The 19,483-nt window shown below is 35.4% G+C and overlaps 2 protein-coding genes across 16 annotated transcripts in view; both read right to left on the bottom strand.

Moving 5' to 3' along the window:
- LOC138333190 (uncharacterized) overlaps positions 1–4,800 on the bottom strand; it is a 44,420-nt gene extending 39,620 nt beyond the window's left edge. Inside the window, exon 1 of one of the 2 annotated variants that reach the window (XM_069281392.1) lies at positions 4,490–4,800. The gene's annotated coding sequence lies outside the window, so the exon portion shown is untranslated. Of the gene's footprint in view, positions 1–3,262; positions 3,748–4,489 lie in introns of those variants that run through there. The other variant, XM_069281394.1, reaches the window with a different exon arrangement.
- Positions 4,801–9,551: 4,751 nt separating this feature from the next.
- The window catches only part of LOC138333188 (sodium/calcium exchanger 1-like), a 198,659-nt gene continuing 188,727 nt past the window's right edge, over positions 9,552–19,483 (bottom strand). For all 14 annotated transcript variants that reach the window (XM_069281375.1, XM_069281385.1, XM_069281386.1 and 11 more), the window contains 11 exons: positions 19,029–19,191; positions 18,688–18,811; positions 18,137–18,266; positions 17,696–17,710; positions 16,229–16,319; positions 15,639–15,726; positions 15,183–15,305; positions 14,863–14,938; positions 14,289–14,442; positions 13,793–13,968; positions 9,552–13,518 (listed from right to left, as the gene is read on the bottom strand). In XM_069281375.1, coding sequence (XP_069137476.1) covers positions 13,390–13,518; positions 13,793–13,968; positions 14,289–14,442; positions 14,863–14,938; positions 15,183–15,305; positions 15,639–15,726; positions 16,229–16,319; positions 17,696–17,710; positions 18,137–18,266; positions 18,688–18,811; positions 19,029–19,191 — 1,269 coding nt within the window. In that variant the 3' untranslated portion in view covers positions 9,552–13,389. The remainder of the gene's footprint in view (positions 13,519–13,792; positions 13,969–14,288; positions 14,443–14,862; positions 14,939–15,182; positions 15,306–15,638; positions 15,727–16,228; positions 16,320–17,695; positions 17,711–18,136; positions 18,267–18,687; positions 18,812–19,028; positions 19,192–19,483) is intronic.

The raw sequence follows: 19,483 nt of genomic DNA, 5'->3' as shown, positions 1-19,483 counted from the left end.
ACATGTATGACCGGGTTGGACTATACTTCCTGCATCGCATTCGGAAGTATGTTTCAGCGAGATAACACTAGAGTAAATGTTTGTCTGGGGTTTAGTACGGAAATAGAAAACGCCAAGATATCCCAAATCACTCGCAATCACTTACAACTTATTGAGTCGTGTCCTATCCGGACCTCGAACTCACGATCTACGGCACCCAATCGCCTAGCCAAACATACCAGCGCCATCTACCACTGCGCCACATCCACATCCCCTATATGTACAGTATATACAAATCTTTCAATGATTTACTGTTAATAGGGGACCACGTCAACATTAAAAAAAACATGTCCTCTATTTTTATTTAGATCCGGGATTTAGCATTTCCATCTTATGTTAGAAAAGGGGATGAAAAACTATTTCAGTGATTTTAATGGAAATCTTTTGGGTGTACTTAAGAACAAGGTTTCTTATGTTAGTGCGAATTCTTTCTGATACTTTGAATAGACATCTTACTCGAAATAACACCAGAATGAAGAAGGAACAGCACGTTGTCGATGCCACACCAAAAAATCACGTGGCTTGCACTGTGCAGTGATTCTCTAATTAGATTTCTTTCCCGTTAACTGAATCTCTGCCCTTCTGCTGGGAAGCCAATGGGTTTTACAATTGGATTATTTCCGCCTGGGCCCAATACATACACCAGTCTGATGCTCGGGAGTCATCGGCCGTCATTACATAATACTTCAAACAAAACAGCCACACTAACATTGGAAACCTAAATAACAATCTCAGAGTTCCTTGACCTTTAATTACAAGAAAGGTTTTACAGACTTCTAATTACTGCTCAGCAGCCGGAAACATGCATAAATACAATGTGGAGCGATGTGGAAATGGAAAGTGACGAGGGTAATATCTGTAGATGATAAATGCGATGACTTTGCGATGTTGTATGTGGCGAATGTGTGTACGATGATATATGATAATTTTGTACGATAATATACGAAAAGAATGGGAATGTGATGAGTGTACGATGATAGACATGACGAGTAATGTGACGAGTATGTACAATGTACGATGATTGCTAGTGTATGACGGATGTGTACGATGATAAATGTGACGAGTGATGCGAGATGATAAATGTGACGAGTATGTGACGAGTATGTACAGTACGATAATTGCTAGTGTATGACGGATGTGTACGATGATAAATGTGACGAGTGATGTGACGAGTATGTACAATGTACGATGATTGCTAGTGTATGACGGGTGTGTACGATGATAAATGTGACGAGTAATGTGACGAGTATGTACAATGTACGATAATTGCTAGTGTATGACGGGTGTGTACGATGATAAATGTGACGAGTAATGTGACGAGTATGTACGATGTACGATGATTGCTAGTGTATGACGGATGTGTACGATGATAAATGTGACGAGTGATGTGACGATGTATGTACGAGAATGTGCTAGTGTATGTACGGGTGTGTACGATGATAAATGTGACGAGTAATGTGACGAGTATATGTACGAATGTACGATAATTGCTAGTGTATGACGGGTGTGTACGATGATAAATGTGACGAGTAATGTGACGAGTATGTACAATGTACGATAATTGCTAGTGTATGACGGATGTGTACGATGATAAATGTGACGAGTGATGCGAGATGATAAATGTGACGAGAATGTGCGATGATAAATGTGACGGGTGTGTACGATGATAAATGTGACGAGTAATGTGACGAGTATGTACGATATGCTAGTGTATGACGGATGTGTACGATGATAAATGTGACGAGTGATGCGAATGATATGTGACGATGATAATACGATGAATGTAGACGGATGTGTACGATGATAAAATTGACGGTGGACGATGTAATGAGTGATGCGAGTAATAATGTGATGATGAATGTGACGATGATAAATGTGACGAGTGTGTACGATGATAATGTGATGACGACGATGTAATGTGACGAGTGTACGATATTGCTGTGTATGACGGTGTGTACGATGATAAATGTGACGAGTAATGTGACGAGATGTAAATGTGAGAGTTGTGTGACGAGTGATAGGTGTGTATGTGCGATGAAAATGTGACGAGTATGTGCGATGAAAGTGTATGACGTGACGAGTGATGCGAGATGATAAATGTGACGAGTAATGTGAGATGATAAATGTGACGAGTATGTGCGACAATTGCTAGTGTATGGTGAGTATGTGCGATGATAAATGTGACGAGTATTTGCGATGATAAATGTGACGAGTATGTGCGATAATTTCTAGTGTATGGTGAGTGTGTACGATGATAAATGTGACGATATATGCAGCTAGTGTATCACGAATGGGTATGTTGATACAATATAGCTGTGACGACTGTGAAGACGGACAAGATGAAATTGACTGAGTGTGTACGATGATAAATGTGACGAGTATGTGCGATATTTCTAGATGTGTGAGTGTTACGATGATATGTGCGATGATCAGTAGTGTATCACGAATGGTAGTGTCATTAGCGTGACGATGTGATAAGATGTGACGATGTGTACGATGATAGATAGTGTAATGATAGATAGTGTATGACGAGTGTGTACGATGATAGATAGTGTATGACGAGTGTGTACGATGATAGATAGTGTATGACGAGTGTGTACGATGATAGATAGTGTATGACGGGTATGTACGATGATAGATAGTGTATGACGGGTATGTGCGATGATAGATAGTGTATGACGAGTGTGTACGATGATAGATAGTGTATGACGGGTATGTGCGATGATACAAATGTAGATAGTGTATGACGGTTATGTACGATGATAAATGTGACGGTACATGAACATGTAGCTAATGTATGGCGGGTGTGTACGTTGATACTACGTTGCTATTACAACCGTGAGCGACAATAGATGTGACGAATGTGTGCGATGATAGATAGACGAATGTGTACGACGATAGGTGTGACGATTATGCTAATGATACATTATGATATTAATTACAATAGGGTGCAAATATCGATACCATGAATGTGTGCTTTGATAGATTTGACGAGAGTATATACTTGTACGATGATGGATATGACGCAATTGTACCATGATAAGTATGAAAAGTATATGCGAAGACAGATAGATATGACAATTGTGTACGACGATATCTGTGACGACGATAATGCGACAAGCTTTACTAAATGTGCAGCGCTGTGGTAATTACTGTCTCACAATGTTTTAATTTGATTGAAAAAAACCAACAATATTGTGCAGAATTCGCTGTATAAACATACCTTTCTGTAGATTCCGGAAAACTGGTAACCACCTATCTGTTCCGGGTATTGGAATATCACTGTCAATCACAATAATACGGTTCACTAACACTGATCCAAAACATGTTTCTAGATATTCAGAGGTTCAGAATTTAGTAAGATTATTAAACTTCTCGCTGGGTCAGGTTCACAAAACCATCTATATCTCGCGCCTTACACGTGGGTTTTTATGCTGACAGGTAATATACAGGGTTGAGTAGGCTAGCGATACTTGAATTACCGTGAAACACGCACTCCTTCAACCTTTTAACGACGTCTAAGCCGATTCTGTCCTTCCGTCAAAAACCAACAGTTCTTGTCTCTGTCATCTTTTTCTTAACCTGCTCAACGTTATGGACGAGACAGCGATAATAAGATATGAAATGATCTTTAGTTCGAGAAACCTGTCAACAGTATATTCCTATACCTCCCCTTATCGCCACAACTCAGGCGACCTTTCACCGCTCTGACAATTCACATGCGCCAAGAACAAACCGCATTGCTTCCGCTTCATGCACTTACATGCTACAGGTATGTTATAAAAGTCAGGTACAAAAGATTAAAGTATAGACGAACAGGTATATATACACAGGTCGATTGTTTAATCATTGTGGTTACCTGTTCATCTACAGGGAATCTTTTCATCGCCTTTATCCTAAATATAAGGCTGAACCTCAAAACAATGTCATGATTGAAAACTACTAAAAGGAAAAGCTGTGCGTACAATTGTATCAGGCAGTGAAATCAATATTTAAACAATTTAAAACGTGTACTTCATAACTAAAGAGTAAAGTACATTACATTTTCAGTCATATCTATTTCATTAATCTATCCAACCTGAACACTTTTTATCTAGTCCCAAACACAGATAAATTTATCTTATACAGATAAAAAGGGTAACAAAAAGTGCACTTAAATTCATAATAAATAACACTATTACCCATAGAACTCATAGAATTACCAAAAACCTGTGGTCGGGGCAGTTCTTACTGAACATGGTATATATATTATTCACAAGTACTAAATGTTCTCGTAACCGGACATCCTCAATACTCCAGGGGTTGCTATCACTGTGTAAATATAACGACAGTTATAGTAGCCCATGGAGTATCGAGGACGGTAACTGGGAAATACCAAACGGCATGTGGACGTGTGCCTAGTTCCCCGATCCATGTGTGATCTAACAAGTAAATATATGGTAAAACGTACCTTCTCCAAAACGCAAATCCGCCGGACACCGTAGGTACAGCTCAGCACCAGATTACTACTGTAGCAGTTTTCCAGTGTACAAACATTGACGATCTAATACACGGGATGACATCTATATATAACGACAGTTCCCGGTACAACCATACGTCAGCAGTAGTAACAGCGGCAATTCTTCACCTTATAAAAACAGACAGTAGACCGGCATCGTCTCCAAGGACTCAACATCAATGGTAGAGGAATAAAACTTTAAATATCGCTCTGTTCGTAGTTTGGTAAAGTTGCATTCGCATTCAATTTATTCCGAGCGTCGGGTGACGCATGCGGCTGTCTGTCTAAAAACATGGAATTTGTCATGCAATGTTCGGAATATCAATTTCAGCACGCGAATGCAATGAATTCCGCGGGCCTAAATGTCAATAAAGTTCGTTCTAAACAGAATATAAACAAGCGATAGACACAGCACAGCATCATTTGCATGGCCTGTTGATTGGATTAGGAAGTTGAAGATCGGAATCCCGGTCCATAATGTTCTAGGATTTTATTGGATTCTATTTCTTTACATGTTTACCATTACAAGATTTCCTTCTGTAAACATTGCTGATTTTGTCCACGGCGGATAAAATAATCTCCTACAGACGAAATAAAAGCAGGACATGTGACATGGTTACACAGGGATGTCTGCACTACTTCCGGTAAAGCAATGATTGTAATGACTTTACAACTTTCGGATTGGTGAACGCCCTTATCGTATCTCTCTTTCCCGTCGACACCGGGATACATAGTGTCAAACATGGCGGTCCGTTCCATATATCAAATTATACGCTTAAAGTAACACGTTCTTCACGATAACGATGCCAATTTATACATTAAAGGGAAATCTGTACCGATACATTTATTGATTTATGCTGAATATACTATACATATGTATATGCATGTCGAGAATGAATTGGGATCTATGTTGATAGTCTGATAAAAGTGAGGAGAATCTACAATGGTAAATAAGGTCGCTTATTGTCTGTGAGTTACGTAGGTACCATGACTAATGCCCATTCTTTAATAATTCATACGAAAGTAAGACTGTTATTTTGCACCTGTACCCAGTCACTGTTTCGTATCTATTGATTTCCGGTCCCACAGGAGCTTCTCGTCGTATAGAGGCGTGAAGCGATTATTTACGCCACCGTTGTCAGGTTTTCATAATTCACTTTGTGACGATGTTTAAGTCGGGCCAAAACATTAGACCATCGCCAACAGTTAATATCAGACCTATTCTGGTACATATGTTCTGTGTTGTATTAATCTATCAACCGGAAATATAGAAATGACAGTTAATTTTCAGTCGTCAAGCTCCAACGTTCCGGAAATGGTTAACATGTTCCTAAAAGACATTCTAGGTCTGACGTCATGAAAATGATTATCACAAAATATATATTTTATCCCATTAAAGTGTAAACATCGCGAATTCTGAAGCAATCATTGAGTTGCATTTGAATTTCTAATATGTTATTTCGTTCACGATCCACGATGGCCGTTTGCTGCATAAAGAATTTCAGTCGCAACATCTCGTAGAAATTTCCGTCAATCTTCGGAAATAGATTGCTGGAATTTTCACCGAGATCATTCGATTTTATGAATTCAGCTACACAATTCGATAAACTATATAAATCGCAAATAAAAGCATGCCTCATTATCGTCTATATCAAACATCAATATAAGGAATAGGTTTAACGTTTTATACTTATTCAGAAGAAAAAAAGTCACTTCATATCAACGTTGTGTTGACATTTCCATGCAATTTCTAACACACTTTAGAAGAAATGGGAGAATTATATTGACTGAGTTAAACTTACCAATTCAACGGCCAACTGGTCAACGTAATAAGACTTGACCTTCAGACGCATTTAAACTGATTTTCTACTAAAAAAAGTCACTTAAGAATATGGAATGTGTAATGGTTCGTTGTATCAAATACGGCATAACAACATTCCAATATTGTTAGTTTCCATTAATATTGTATTAAGACTCTCTGTTGTGTTTATGAATGTAAATCAAACTATGGATTTTCAGTATGTACATGTATCTAATGTATCGGCAAATATCAATGAAAAGGTGCATCATTGATAAGAATTTCATGTCGCTAGGCTTTATATGTATGTGCTTTTTATGTTTGTGTATGCGTGCGTGCACTTGAGTATCATCATTAATCCCAAACGCCTTAATACGCTCGTTTAAATAAAAAAAACTGCATGTTATCGTGTATAATATTAAATGTTTGTCTCTGAATAACAGTCTTTGACGTGGTGCCTTAATTCATTGTTATCTTATGAATGAATGGACAATAATCAAACCCCAACGAACATGTCACCTCTTTTTACCTCTTCTGGATTTTTTTTAAATCATAAAAAAGGCTTGATTGTAAAACTACACTTCGTTTATATACAAACCATTGAATTCTGTGAATAGGAGATGACGGCCGGTCTCTTAAACAGCTTTAATTAATCAGTATTAGTAACTATATATATAATCCCGCCTGTATTATACACTGTATCACTTAGTTAGTCATTTAATGTACCTATTAATGTACCTGTATTTTATATACAATGTATACCTATTAACGCACCTGTATTTTATATATATCTATCAACGCACCTGTCATACTTAAAGATTCATCAGGATGTACAGAACTTACTTGAAACCACGCACGGGGACATGAGAATTAGTTACAGTTTATACATATATATATGAACCAACCAGAGTTTCCATACACCATTTTAGGCGTTTAAGAGGTCTAGATCGATCAAATATTGTTAAAATACGTACTCTGTGTGACAACTGCTGTTACAAGTACCGATTTTTAATCTAAACCCCCAAAACACCTAAAATGGTATGGACGGTCCAAATATAAATAAATGAAATAAGTTGTGACTTACAGAAAATGTATATCCCCACATGCTCTTGGCATACATATTAAATTATTTACATGAACGATTCCTAAAACAAGGCGTATTGCTGGCCAAATTAGTTACATGGTTAAGAGAGAATCTAGACATACCATTTTCTAGACTTCCGAATGTGCGATCGGGTACTATCGGTTATTTTCGTTAACTTTACGGAAATCACCGAGAGCGATTTTCTCGTGCACGGAACTGGTCCTGGTTGTAAACAAAGAACGAAGAGCAGACGACAGTTTTGTTGGGGACCTGGCGTTGGAAAGAAGGTAAGTGATTATTGGATGACTGTTTATCAATAATATAATTCAACAAATGTGAGCAGTTGTTTTCGTTTTGAAATTGCTTCAATATAATATTTTCTATATACATATTTGCATTTCAAGAGAATAATAAAATTCTAATGGAAGACATTTGCCAAATCTTTGCTTATTTCATTCTAAAAGTACGTGTAATATTTGAAATAATTGAAAATGTAGAAAGTAATACTTTACCTCTAAAATCATTGATTAGAAATCTAAAACAATTTCCCTATATACGACCCTTGTTTAAAACAGTCGTAATAATATGATGTTCTCGCATTCTGTAATAGACAGAAACAATGTTAAAAGTACATTACGTTCAATTACTACCCTCAAAGGTTAACATTGACAGGTCTAATGATTATTACATTCTAGGTAGATAACAAAGTTCTAATCGAAGCTTGATTAAACAGAGTAGCAGACAGTATTGATAGAACAGCTGACAGAGACGTAATCCGAAAGTTTCCGATGTTGAATCGGCATTTTATATCTAATAGGCCCAGATGAAACAATGGGAAAAGTGGAGCGGTACCGTGAAGAAAGGGCTCTCTGCATCATAGACGACACACATTGTCTCCGTAAATTACATAATCGAATAAAAGTATTCACATATTCACACGCTCCATATATTTCAAACTATTCTACATTCTTAATTCCCTGCATTTTGACATTATATTTCCATTTTTTCCCGATTTTTACGGAACTGATTCTCAATGAATTCTACAGAAATTTCAATCATTTACGAATGATTTACTATTTCTTATGTCAATATTTGGTATGATATTCGGAAGCTTATTTCAATAATCATTGCAAACAGTAAACAAAAAAATCATCTAATTATTTGTAAATCGTCACTTTTGTATTGGTGAACACTGTTAATACTACCGGGTGATATTAGTTGGGGTAGAAACCAATAGAAAAGTCGTAATCACTACAGTTCTTATCGTAACGCCATCAGAGTATGATCCTATCATCCGTAAAACAGTAAAATGGACTAGGTCATCAGATTTCAGCTTAAAACAAAAGGCAGCTTTTTTACCACCATGAGCAATATAGACTCTAGGCTGAGATCACAAGAGTTATTTCCCTTATCATCTTCACCCGTGAATTTATTGTTTGTTGTTGGCGAATGTCACTGGAGTCATTCCCCTTGTTATGGCATATAAATTGAATTAGATTTGCAAATGCATTTTCTCCTTAAAACTATGCAGATACATTCTGTTTCAACAAATGTTCTTGTAAATATTTAGAAATACCTTACAAAAATGTTTTCGCAGATTCTTGGAAATGTTTACGAACCCGAATTCAACCATGTAATACACAAAATCAAATCAATTTGAGAATGACGAGTCGAGTTAAATATAATAACTATTTACGACAAAGTCGGCACCATTGTTCAGATTGGTATACACAATATCTATCACGTTATAAAGAACAATATTTTCCATTTGATATTTCATAATCCGTAGTTTTCTATGAAATTTTCTCAATGATGTCGGTATCACTTAAGAACTTGTTTGCTAATGCAGTTTTAGGGTAGTAACTCCTTGATTATCTGAATATTTAAACGTTTTCCAGAAACCAGAATTAAAATGTCTTGCAACATTCGAGTCACGAAACAAGTGTAATTGAACACAATACTCGTGATTATGTAACAATGTGTTTATAAGCCAATAATCACGAATTCTTTCATCAGCTTTTTGTTGCTGTTTACTCAATTCATCACTGAGATGATATAGTATTACTATAAGCTCTTAAAGTATATTCTCCATGTATTGTTTTTGGTTACAGAGGTAAAAGAAAACAAGACAATTTTGGTTTCAAACTTTTTATTTTCATACAAACACAGAACAAATACATGTAAAACATGGTTGTAATCGGTGATGTAGAAAGGAACACTCGACATCAACGACTGAGGGATGCCAATAAATACTGTTCTAAACACCTGCGTCCCCATCAGGTGAACTGAGAAGGTAGACTGCTCCACCGCAAGTGTGTTTACCGAATAAACTACAGGTAAATATATTTTCTTAATTGTGAAATTCAAATCCGCCTCAGATCATCTGTAGATCATAAGGTGTCTATATCAATTTAATAATTCGTAATTAAGATAATACCATATGACCCTGAATGATAGAAGTAGCCGTTTGCCATTGGTCCGCTTTGTTCGCATCCCAGCAAACGTTTTTATAATGAGTGGTATTCCATGAGAAATTGACAGGTCTGTAACAGTAATTAATGTAATTTAATTTTGCTAATGTTAATAGCTATAAAAGGCAAATACTGTACTTGCTTGGTAGCGTCATTTCGGGTGACAGAAAAACAAACACAACCAAAGGGGTAACAAACATCCCAAAGCAAGGAATTTATATTTTAAACTGACAAATAAAAAATTCATTAAATTAGTTTATTTCAAAAAATATTTTCATAAAAAAGAAATGTTTTGATGCAAAAAAAAAAAGTTTACTGTTCATATTTCTGAGTTATATGGATTTCTACCTGTGTATTCGGTAGTAGGAATAAGAAGAAAAGAAAAAATATTCTAAGTGATGTTTTGTTTTTTATACAAGTGTGCATCCATCTCAGTAAGTCATGAGTTCCCGACATGGAGAAGGGCTTAAAACTTTCGGTCATAGACAGACATATAGCATCACTTGTGATGATACTGAGGTCAAAGTTAGTTTAAAATATAGTTTAACCATACGTAACCAGAATATTCAACAAAAATGGCTCAAAGAGAAAAAAGGTATTTATACAACACGTTATGTAGAAATCTACTTTCACACTGGTTCTATTTTTTTTATTTTTCTGAAATTGACAAGCACACGCCATGATAACGGAGTGGTGTTGTAGTCTCGCCATATATCACTACTAGCAAACATTTCTGGTATGCTCAAAAACTATTAAAGATAACCAACCAACATATCTTTGGCAAAAAGTAGAATGGTTAATAGTGAAAACTGACAAGAAATGACAAATTTGCATAAACGTAAAAAAATCAAAATACACCGTAGTTGCATTACTATTATATATAAAATCTTTGGCTTATAAATATCATACTTACAATTGATTTTGATGATCTAACAGAGAACTATCTAGAAATTATGCTGTTAACAACTGGACATCTGACTGAAAAATAATAATCTACAAGTAGGTTTATGATAGAATCAAGTCATTAAAACCAAAACCACCCACACACGCAACAATCCTATAGGTCCGGGTAACAGAAAGCCAGTCTATTGTTTATTGGCTTGCTGTACAAAAAGAAAACAAACAAGTAGTAAACTTAACCATTTTGATAGGATCGCGCAGATTATTGGCACTATAGATCACACTAATTTAACATCTTAAGACAGAGAAAATCAATTAAGTTTAAATTACCTGTTAACGGTATAAAAAATGGCATTTCCACATAAATTAAGAACAGTTTTTATTTTGATATATTCTAAAGCACAACATTCAACAGTGACTGTGCAATATCGTAAAATAATTTTTTTTATTCAGTTTTGAAAAAAGGAAAGTGAGAATACGATATATATCTACTACATTCTATTTTGTATCTAAATCGGCCGAATTCAATAGACCATAACCTGGCGTTGTTTCAGCGTTGTTTAACCAAATTATCGTGAGCAACTAAGTTCTCTAAATTGTTGACTAGCACACAAAGAAATGAAAACTAACAGCAAAAGAGTGGAAGGAGAAAGCTGGGACAAGCCCACATGAATTTTGATTGATAATAATAATCTCCTTTAAAATTACATTATGCCATTTTGAATATATTTTCACAATCAGAGAATATTACTTTCATAACAATGTGTGAATGAAAAAAAGGACACCAATGCAAAAATTAATAAATAACATCTAAGCATTACTGCTTTGCAGAATAAGAATATTCAGTAACACATCTGCAAAATAAAAACAAATATTATTGTTCATAAATATTAAATAACCATTTTAATAAACTCTTGTTCTCAATAAATATTAGCAATCAAATGAAAAGAAAACAAAATAGCTTGGTTACTTTTTATATATTTACATCACACTTCAAACACAAAAACCAGTAGAAAACACCGTATACAAAAATAAACAGGATATCACAGTTGGACTTTGTGTGTATCATATATATACACGGGTATTATATTTATATGTAAATACAGGCATCATATTTATAGCTAAACCAAAACTGATGTACATTTCGGTCCTCAAAAACAAGTGTAAAGAGTGTATACATGCTGTTTTTCAGGTTATTACGACGAAGAATTCTTTTTTTTTTCAATGTGTTTGGCTTATCTTAAATTTGAAAAAAAAAATCTTATCAAAGAGATGGTTTAACATGGAAAATATTTTAACAGTGCTGTATATAAATATAAGCGGAAATCTTTTACTTTACTTTTACTGACAAATCAGAAAAACATTGATCGCTAATTATAATAATTGTTGTTATTTTTCATCGATGATCACATTCAGGCACCGTCATATTCATGACATGTAAACACTGAAGTTACCTTTACAGTTTTTTAATATTGGATTGAAAACGTGTCAGTATTTGCGACGTGACAGGTTTATGTGGCATATGCAGCGTCATTTTGTTTATAAATAATGGAAAGTAGTATTTACACATGACCTTGCAGATAGCTGAAGTTTTAAGATTTCTGAAATATGATATATCTTTTGCTAACATGATAAATAGACACCATAGTCATCTTACGTAGTGTCAAATAAATATTAGACTATGTTCAACAATACAAGAAGTTCCGATGTAATTAATCTTTGGACATATTTACAATTGTATATACAATGTACAATGAAATGTTGAAAATTTGGAATTTCACAGAAATAAGATTCAAACGAACACCCACAAATAGCACTTTCATATCTTAACAACTAGTAACGATTTTCACAGATGATTGTTGTCATCATGACCGTGAGTTGAATCTACAAACTAACCACTATACATTTGTTATTTCATAGCTATGACAGCCCATGTACCGTTCACATTCTATCCTAATCAAGGATATGAAGCGAAACGGAACATTTTTGCATAAAATCTAAAACATAACAAATAATCTAGAAAGAGCTCCATTTTCTCAAACTCCACTAAGACATTCGCCGTTTGAGTATATGTATATTCACTTGTTTGTTTAAAAGCACTAAATGCAGATGGAGCCTGGATAATTTTGTTAAATACGTCCACTGTTTGGCACAGACTCACAGAACTCCAGATATACAAGGTATCACCTTCCTTACACTCGTCACCAATGGTCTAGTTATCACAACAGGAAACATCTCAAACTGCAGACCAGCAGCAAATTCACAATAAAACCATTTTAAAATCAAGATGCAGTTTCATGAGTACATTTCCCCTCAAGTGACGTTCTGTGAGTGGGACTTATCTCCCTTCCACCAATCGAAGATTTCACAATTCCTGGTAGTCAGTCGTTACGGAATTTGGAACGTGTTAAGTTTAAAGCGAATAACGATCAAATTAATTTCCTAAAGTGTCAGTTTTCACAGAGATCCTCATCAGTAGCTACCGTGTGTACCCTAGTTTCCAAGTCAATATCCTGGCTATATCCCCGATTGAGGAAGAGGTAGCATCCATTTCTTCTTACAATTGTCCTACGAACTATATACGCTATGATTTGCTGACCTATAGCGATATGACGTCGTAAGCTTTGAGACTGGAGAGAAGGATGTAGATACACCAGAACAGTAATAGTAGTATACTAGTGCCCCACTTGACGTATGCATTGGATCCACCTAGTTCTCCACCCACGAACTGCAAAATGAATTAGTGGTTGTTATATCAATAAATCGTTATGATCTTTATGAAGACCATAGTTTCAATTTCAATATATATACCGCAACAAAATCCAAAATGAAAAACAATATTTATAAACTTTAACATAGGAAAACACCTTGTATTTTGTCTCAAAGTTATCGAAACACCATAACAACCTTACTTCCAGCACAAAATCGATCAATTAAAGAAAAAAAGAAAACTTATTTGACTATTTGACTAGAGATAGACGAACTCTATATTGTTGACCCACCTTTCTCCTAAGTATCAGTAAGACGATACACAGAAAACCAAGTATGGTGAATATGATGACGCTCTGGGTGAGGTTACCAGACGGCACCTTGTACTCCGTGCCTGTCGCCAGCCCGTAGGAGGTGCTGAGCACCCAGGGTAACCCTAACCCCAGGAACACGTTCACACTGTTACTACCTATAAGTAAACGATGCATCTTCAATCACGACTTATCTAATGAACCTTTTCTAATTCATCAAATGCCCGAAACTACAAATTGTATGATATTTTGAGTGTTCTTTAGGTTCAAACTTCCGTCCAAACAAATATCCACTGGATGTTACTAGTTTTAGACGTATTTTGCAACAGCTTTTTTATCACGATTTGTGCATGAACCATGAAAATCGTATTCACATTAGGCGGTCTTGAAGAGACAAATGAACTAGATTTATATGACGATACTTTCTATTCATACAATCGAATTTGAGAATGAAATTGTTAAGAAATCCTTATGTTACCTGTTACATTTCCAATGGCTGCATCTGCATGTTCGTCCTGTCTTGCTGCGGTGCGACTGGCGAACGTGTCCGGCAAACTTGTCCCAAGGGCAATGATGGTGATACCAGTTACACTAGTCTTGAGACCGATGACACAGCCAATCAGATGTCCAAGCTTAATATTAGAGATAGGAACAGATAATGACTATTCCATCGAAAGAGTCATTTGCTAAGGATATATGTCACAAACTTTATCACTTGTTTCGTTGGTTCTGTCATTCCATTTGACCTAGATTGTGTGGCTTACCCAAACTGTGTATCGTAGCATACAGTACTGCTATAGCCTATAACTATATCCTAACTGCAACTTTAAGACATATTTGTTGAAATACAACAGCATGGCACGATGTTGAAATTTTTGATCTCAGAATATGTGATTTTGGAGTGAGTGTGCATGGTAAAAAAGATATGACGACTATTGCATATGCTCTTGCAAAACCATTATATATATTGCATGTGGATAGTTTGTAACAATCTATATGCGTTTGTCTTACAGGTGCCTGAAAGCTATAGATGATATGCAAGGACAACCTACCTGTTCCACCAGAAACGTGAGTGCTCCGATGTAGAGAAGGGACAGGACAAAGGTCGGCCAGGCTCCAAGGTATTTCCTGTAACAAACAAACACTAAGTTCTTATAGGTCTGTACCATTACCACTAATTAAAACACTCAAAATAACTTAATATCTTAAAGATGTTCAATTGAAACGTGGGGAAATTGATTGAGTAATGGCATTTTGTCAGCTTTGAAAACAAAGTAATTCGTTATTGAAATTCACACTGACAGATAAACGTTGTGTAATGGAGAGTTAGAATCCATATTGCACAAGGAAAGTGTAAATCAGATATACTTACGTAGGTGGGACACATGCACCAATAACCTTCCACAGAATAGTAAGGAAATGTAAGAGATAGTCAACCCAAGTTGGGTCAACATCATTTCCATCCTCATCGGTAGATCCTTCAATCGTGAGGGCACTGAAATAACAAAAGCGAGACGCAAGATATATATTGCTCTTTGAAATAACAGCAAAGTTAACTAACTCTAAGCGGACTCGATAGGCTCTCATTGAATTATATATCACTTTTTCAACATATTTTGAATTTGGTATTAGATTGCTTCTTGTATTATAAACAGCCAATAATTCAAGAACTGCCTTTAGAATTTGCAAGCTTTGCAAATTTTCAGTCAATTATTCAAGCAATGTTTGAAAAGTGTTTAAGCTTCTCTATAGGAGCTTATGGGCTGATACTTGGTACCTCATTCATAAACATTTTTGTTTGTTTATGTACCACGTAGATTATACATACCTGACGAACTGAGCTCCCCAGCTCACATCCTCTTCCTCCTCTTCACCCTCAGCATTGATAACATCGGCGATTCGGTCATCCACGGATTCTGTTGAGATGAGCAGTAAGTATTGAAATTCATATTCCCTTCTTGCACGAGAAGTTAAAGGTTTCTCTTCAGATGTAACCAATGTAGGCTTCATTTATGTTATAGTGGACACAAACATTGATTACTTTAAAAACATACTACATACAGTTCCTATTGAAATGCTGTATCTAATTAAATAAACAAATAAGGAGATGCCAAGAATGGGATATCGGTAGTCATCAAAACCATTCCAACGGATGTTCATAAAATGGGAGAAGAAGCAGTATGGTGTCATTTAAACAAAACTTTACTTGTATGCATTTAAACTATTCTGTATTTGCAAATTACAGAGTTATCCCCATTGCGGGTAGGTATTGGTTGTGACGTCAAGTGTTTACGAGCAAAACGTCAGAGAAAACGGAGCGAGATTTCTACACTAAACAATGATGTTATAATCAATACCTACCCGCAATGTCGGATAATATGCAAAGACGGAGAAGAACCTATCTATACATGTACATACCTTTATTGATGTGGCACACAGTGGCACTACGCTGCCCGATCTTGGCTCCAAGACTAGGATTCTTTATGGCAATGATGAAGTTTTTGGAGCCCTGGAAACAAGAATTCAACTTTAGGTAAGAATAGTGGCTGATTGTGTACAAGTGTCTATAGCAAAGCCAAAGCCAAACTGATAGCCGAGTATATGTAACTAGCCACCAAACTTTTAGCACCTAATTCAGGCATATTCTTACCCTGTTAGCTACCACTTACATCTGCAAAATCAAAAATTCTCTCAAATTTGAATTGGAATAATTGTCAACCTTTTAAAAATAAAGGATCTAGATGTGTTTGAAAGGCAACATTTCCATTACAAAAAAATTATCGGACCATATTTATTGTCACTTGATATTAAGTTTACCTTAATTCTTAAATAAATTATCTACTGGCATGTTAAATGTTATAATATCCTCGCCACAATAATATCTAAACTAAGTTCTAAATACTTATGTAATGGATGTTATCCGTTATTTGGTATCAGGAAACTATATCTAATTAAAAACTACCAAATTTGAATATGTCGTCAATATTGTAAGTTGATTGTTAAATACATATACACATCTACAGGTGATTTTATGTATTGTCTGATCAACTATGTACTAAAACTGATTACCAATATGATGCATGCAGTACATTTATTTTATAGATACCCATGGTAAATATTGAAATTTGCAAGTACACTATTCAACTTTCGGTTGTCGCATTTATTAAATTGTGCAAGACTTGGTATACAGATAACATATACATAAATTTATAAATTGGTTCAGGGGTAGATGGGTGCATGCGTGCAAAGATCTGCCCCGGGCGAAAATCCATGCTTGGCCGAAAGCTGGAGCACAAAAAGGAGCCATAGCTAACATTTAAACCATGGAAAAAAATCTGTTGACAAATTCAAGTGGCCGGTTACAGGTAGCTTTCAAAATAAAATCACTACAATAATTATACAATGAATGCTTATGCAACAATTGTTTCGTAAGACATATTTTTTCTGTCCAATCAACTTTTACTTAAACTATATTTAGAATTTGTTGAGCCTTTTTTAAAGCCTTAAGCGCAATTTATTAAGGTCAAAGATTAAACGATACAATAAACAGTTATTGTACGGGGTAAATCTAAATCGGGATTGCCTGAGAATTCTTTCCTAATTGTGGTAACCAGTACTAGTCAAAAAGATTGTTTATATCCATAATCCTTGCTTCATGTTTGGTATTGGAACCCATACCAGTTACCTAATCCTTAATGGCTATTATTTCATTGTATACATGGCTTTAATATTTATGACATGAAGTAAATGGCAAAGCCTAATAAAGTTCTCTCCTAAAATGAGTACAGTTTTATTGGCAGGTTTTTAGTGTATTGATAATGTGTGGATAAAAGCTGGATTCTGATATAATTATCATGATTTGGGTATCAAATTGAATGTAATCACCTCTTCGTCAGCGATCTGAAACATGTGATATTGCTTTCAATTGATGTGATGCTCAACATGCAAAAACATCAAACAGGTCTACGATAGGAGAAACCTATTAAAATCTCTTTCTATATTTAGATATAGACTGTTGTTTGTCTGTAGATTTCATTTGATTAGTAGTGATCTGTAGATTTTAAATTTGACGCCTTAAGAGGTAAGAGTATAACATTCAGATACTATTATGGATATAAAATAGATAACATAGTTTAATATCTGGAAAAAAAAAAATATCTTCGGAGTATATTACGTTACTTTTTATTCACAGAATGCGCAATCCGCTGGATCTAGTCCAGTATATAAAGCATTTCATTAACTTTTGACGTTATGCAAGCTTTTTGGGACTCACAAATGTTTGACATTTCACATATTTAAGTATTCCCAATTGATATATGTCTGTACCTTGGCATCCTTTTTTATGTTTATATCAATTGTTTTGCTGGTCTCAGCATGCGTAAAGGTCAAAATGCCCTCCGTGTGGACGTAGTCTACATTGGGGCCGATATCCTTGCCACCGGATGCCGTCCCGTCACTACAAAGGGAATTTGAAAGCCATTTTAACATCAAAATTAGACCTTTTTATATGTCCGTTATAATCTTGAAAACTTATGTAATGGAGATTTAGTAATTTCATTCAAATTACAGCGGTTCACCTGCATCTTCCTAGCCTGGATAGATTCAGAGTTATCACAATTCTGTAAAATTACTTGCATTTATTTTTTTATGTATTTTCACACGTGGTTGCATTTAGCGTGCGGTAAGAATACATAAAAAAATCGCCATAGAATTGTTTGAAGCACAGATATAATAAATCATGACATAAATGCGTAATTACATTACAGTGAAAATGTCGCAAATATAATAACGTAAAAATAGTTTGGTTATAGGACATGTAGTTCAAACAGCATATTTATTACGTTCCAGTTTCAAATTGTTTTTTAGCTGCTACTTACATTGTGGAATACTCCATTGTAACCTTGCCATCAAAGCCATGTTCTCGAACCACTCGACAGCTCACTTTCCCTGTCTTCAGGTCAGCATAGCAGTGAGGGGTTTCAAACAGAAACTCTCCAGGTTCTGCAAGCATTATCAAGCAATACATAAATACAAATTATACAATACTGGAAACATGTTTCTGATTTCTTTGACGGAACTTCATTTGAAAAAGCTAGTACCTTATTTGACATATTTACTCAGTCGCCTTCGATATACTTCAAAGTTTGTGACCATTCCATGCTACTTTGGAAATGACCACAAAAGCACTTACACATTGAATAACGTATATTTCACCTACCATCATCGTCCACAATGGTCACCCTGGTAACGCTGGGGTCTCCAATGTTACTGCCATTGTTGGGGTTCTTCAGAATGATATAGAAGTCAACATCGTTCTCAAACTGTTGGTCATTGATGATGGGGATGGTAATGGACTTCTGGAACTCATTCTCCTTGAACGTCTGTACACACATAAAAGTCGGTCTTTATTAAGAGCGTGGTAAGATTTTTTTTTATATCAAATACCTTTACGCAGGGAGCGTTATGATGTTCATGAGAAGCAAGATTCTTCTTCTTGCTTTCGAAAAACACTTTTACATGGATAATAGGTTTAGAAGTTTTGTTTGAAAATTCCTGAACATGTTTTTGAAATAATTATACGAGTTATTTGTTATATTAACTTTTCAACAGTGAATGCAATTCCTTAGTTTTATGTATCTTAAGAGCTCAAAATGAATAGCAACACCCCTCTCT

Source organism: Argopecten irradians, chromosome 10 (genome assembly GCF_041381155.1).
Source record: "Argopecten irradians isolate NY chromosome 10, Ai_NY, whole genome shotgun sequence".
In the NCBI taxonomy this organism is placed as follows: domain Eukaryota; kingdom Metazoa; phylum Mollusca; class Bivalvia; order Pectinida; family Pectinidae; genus Argopecten; species Argopecten irradians.
Note: the sequence above shows the minus strand (reverse complement) of the source record. Positions and strands in the feature narration are given on the sequence as shown.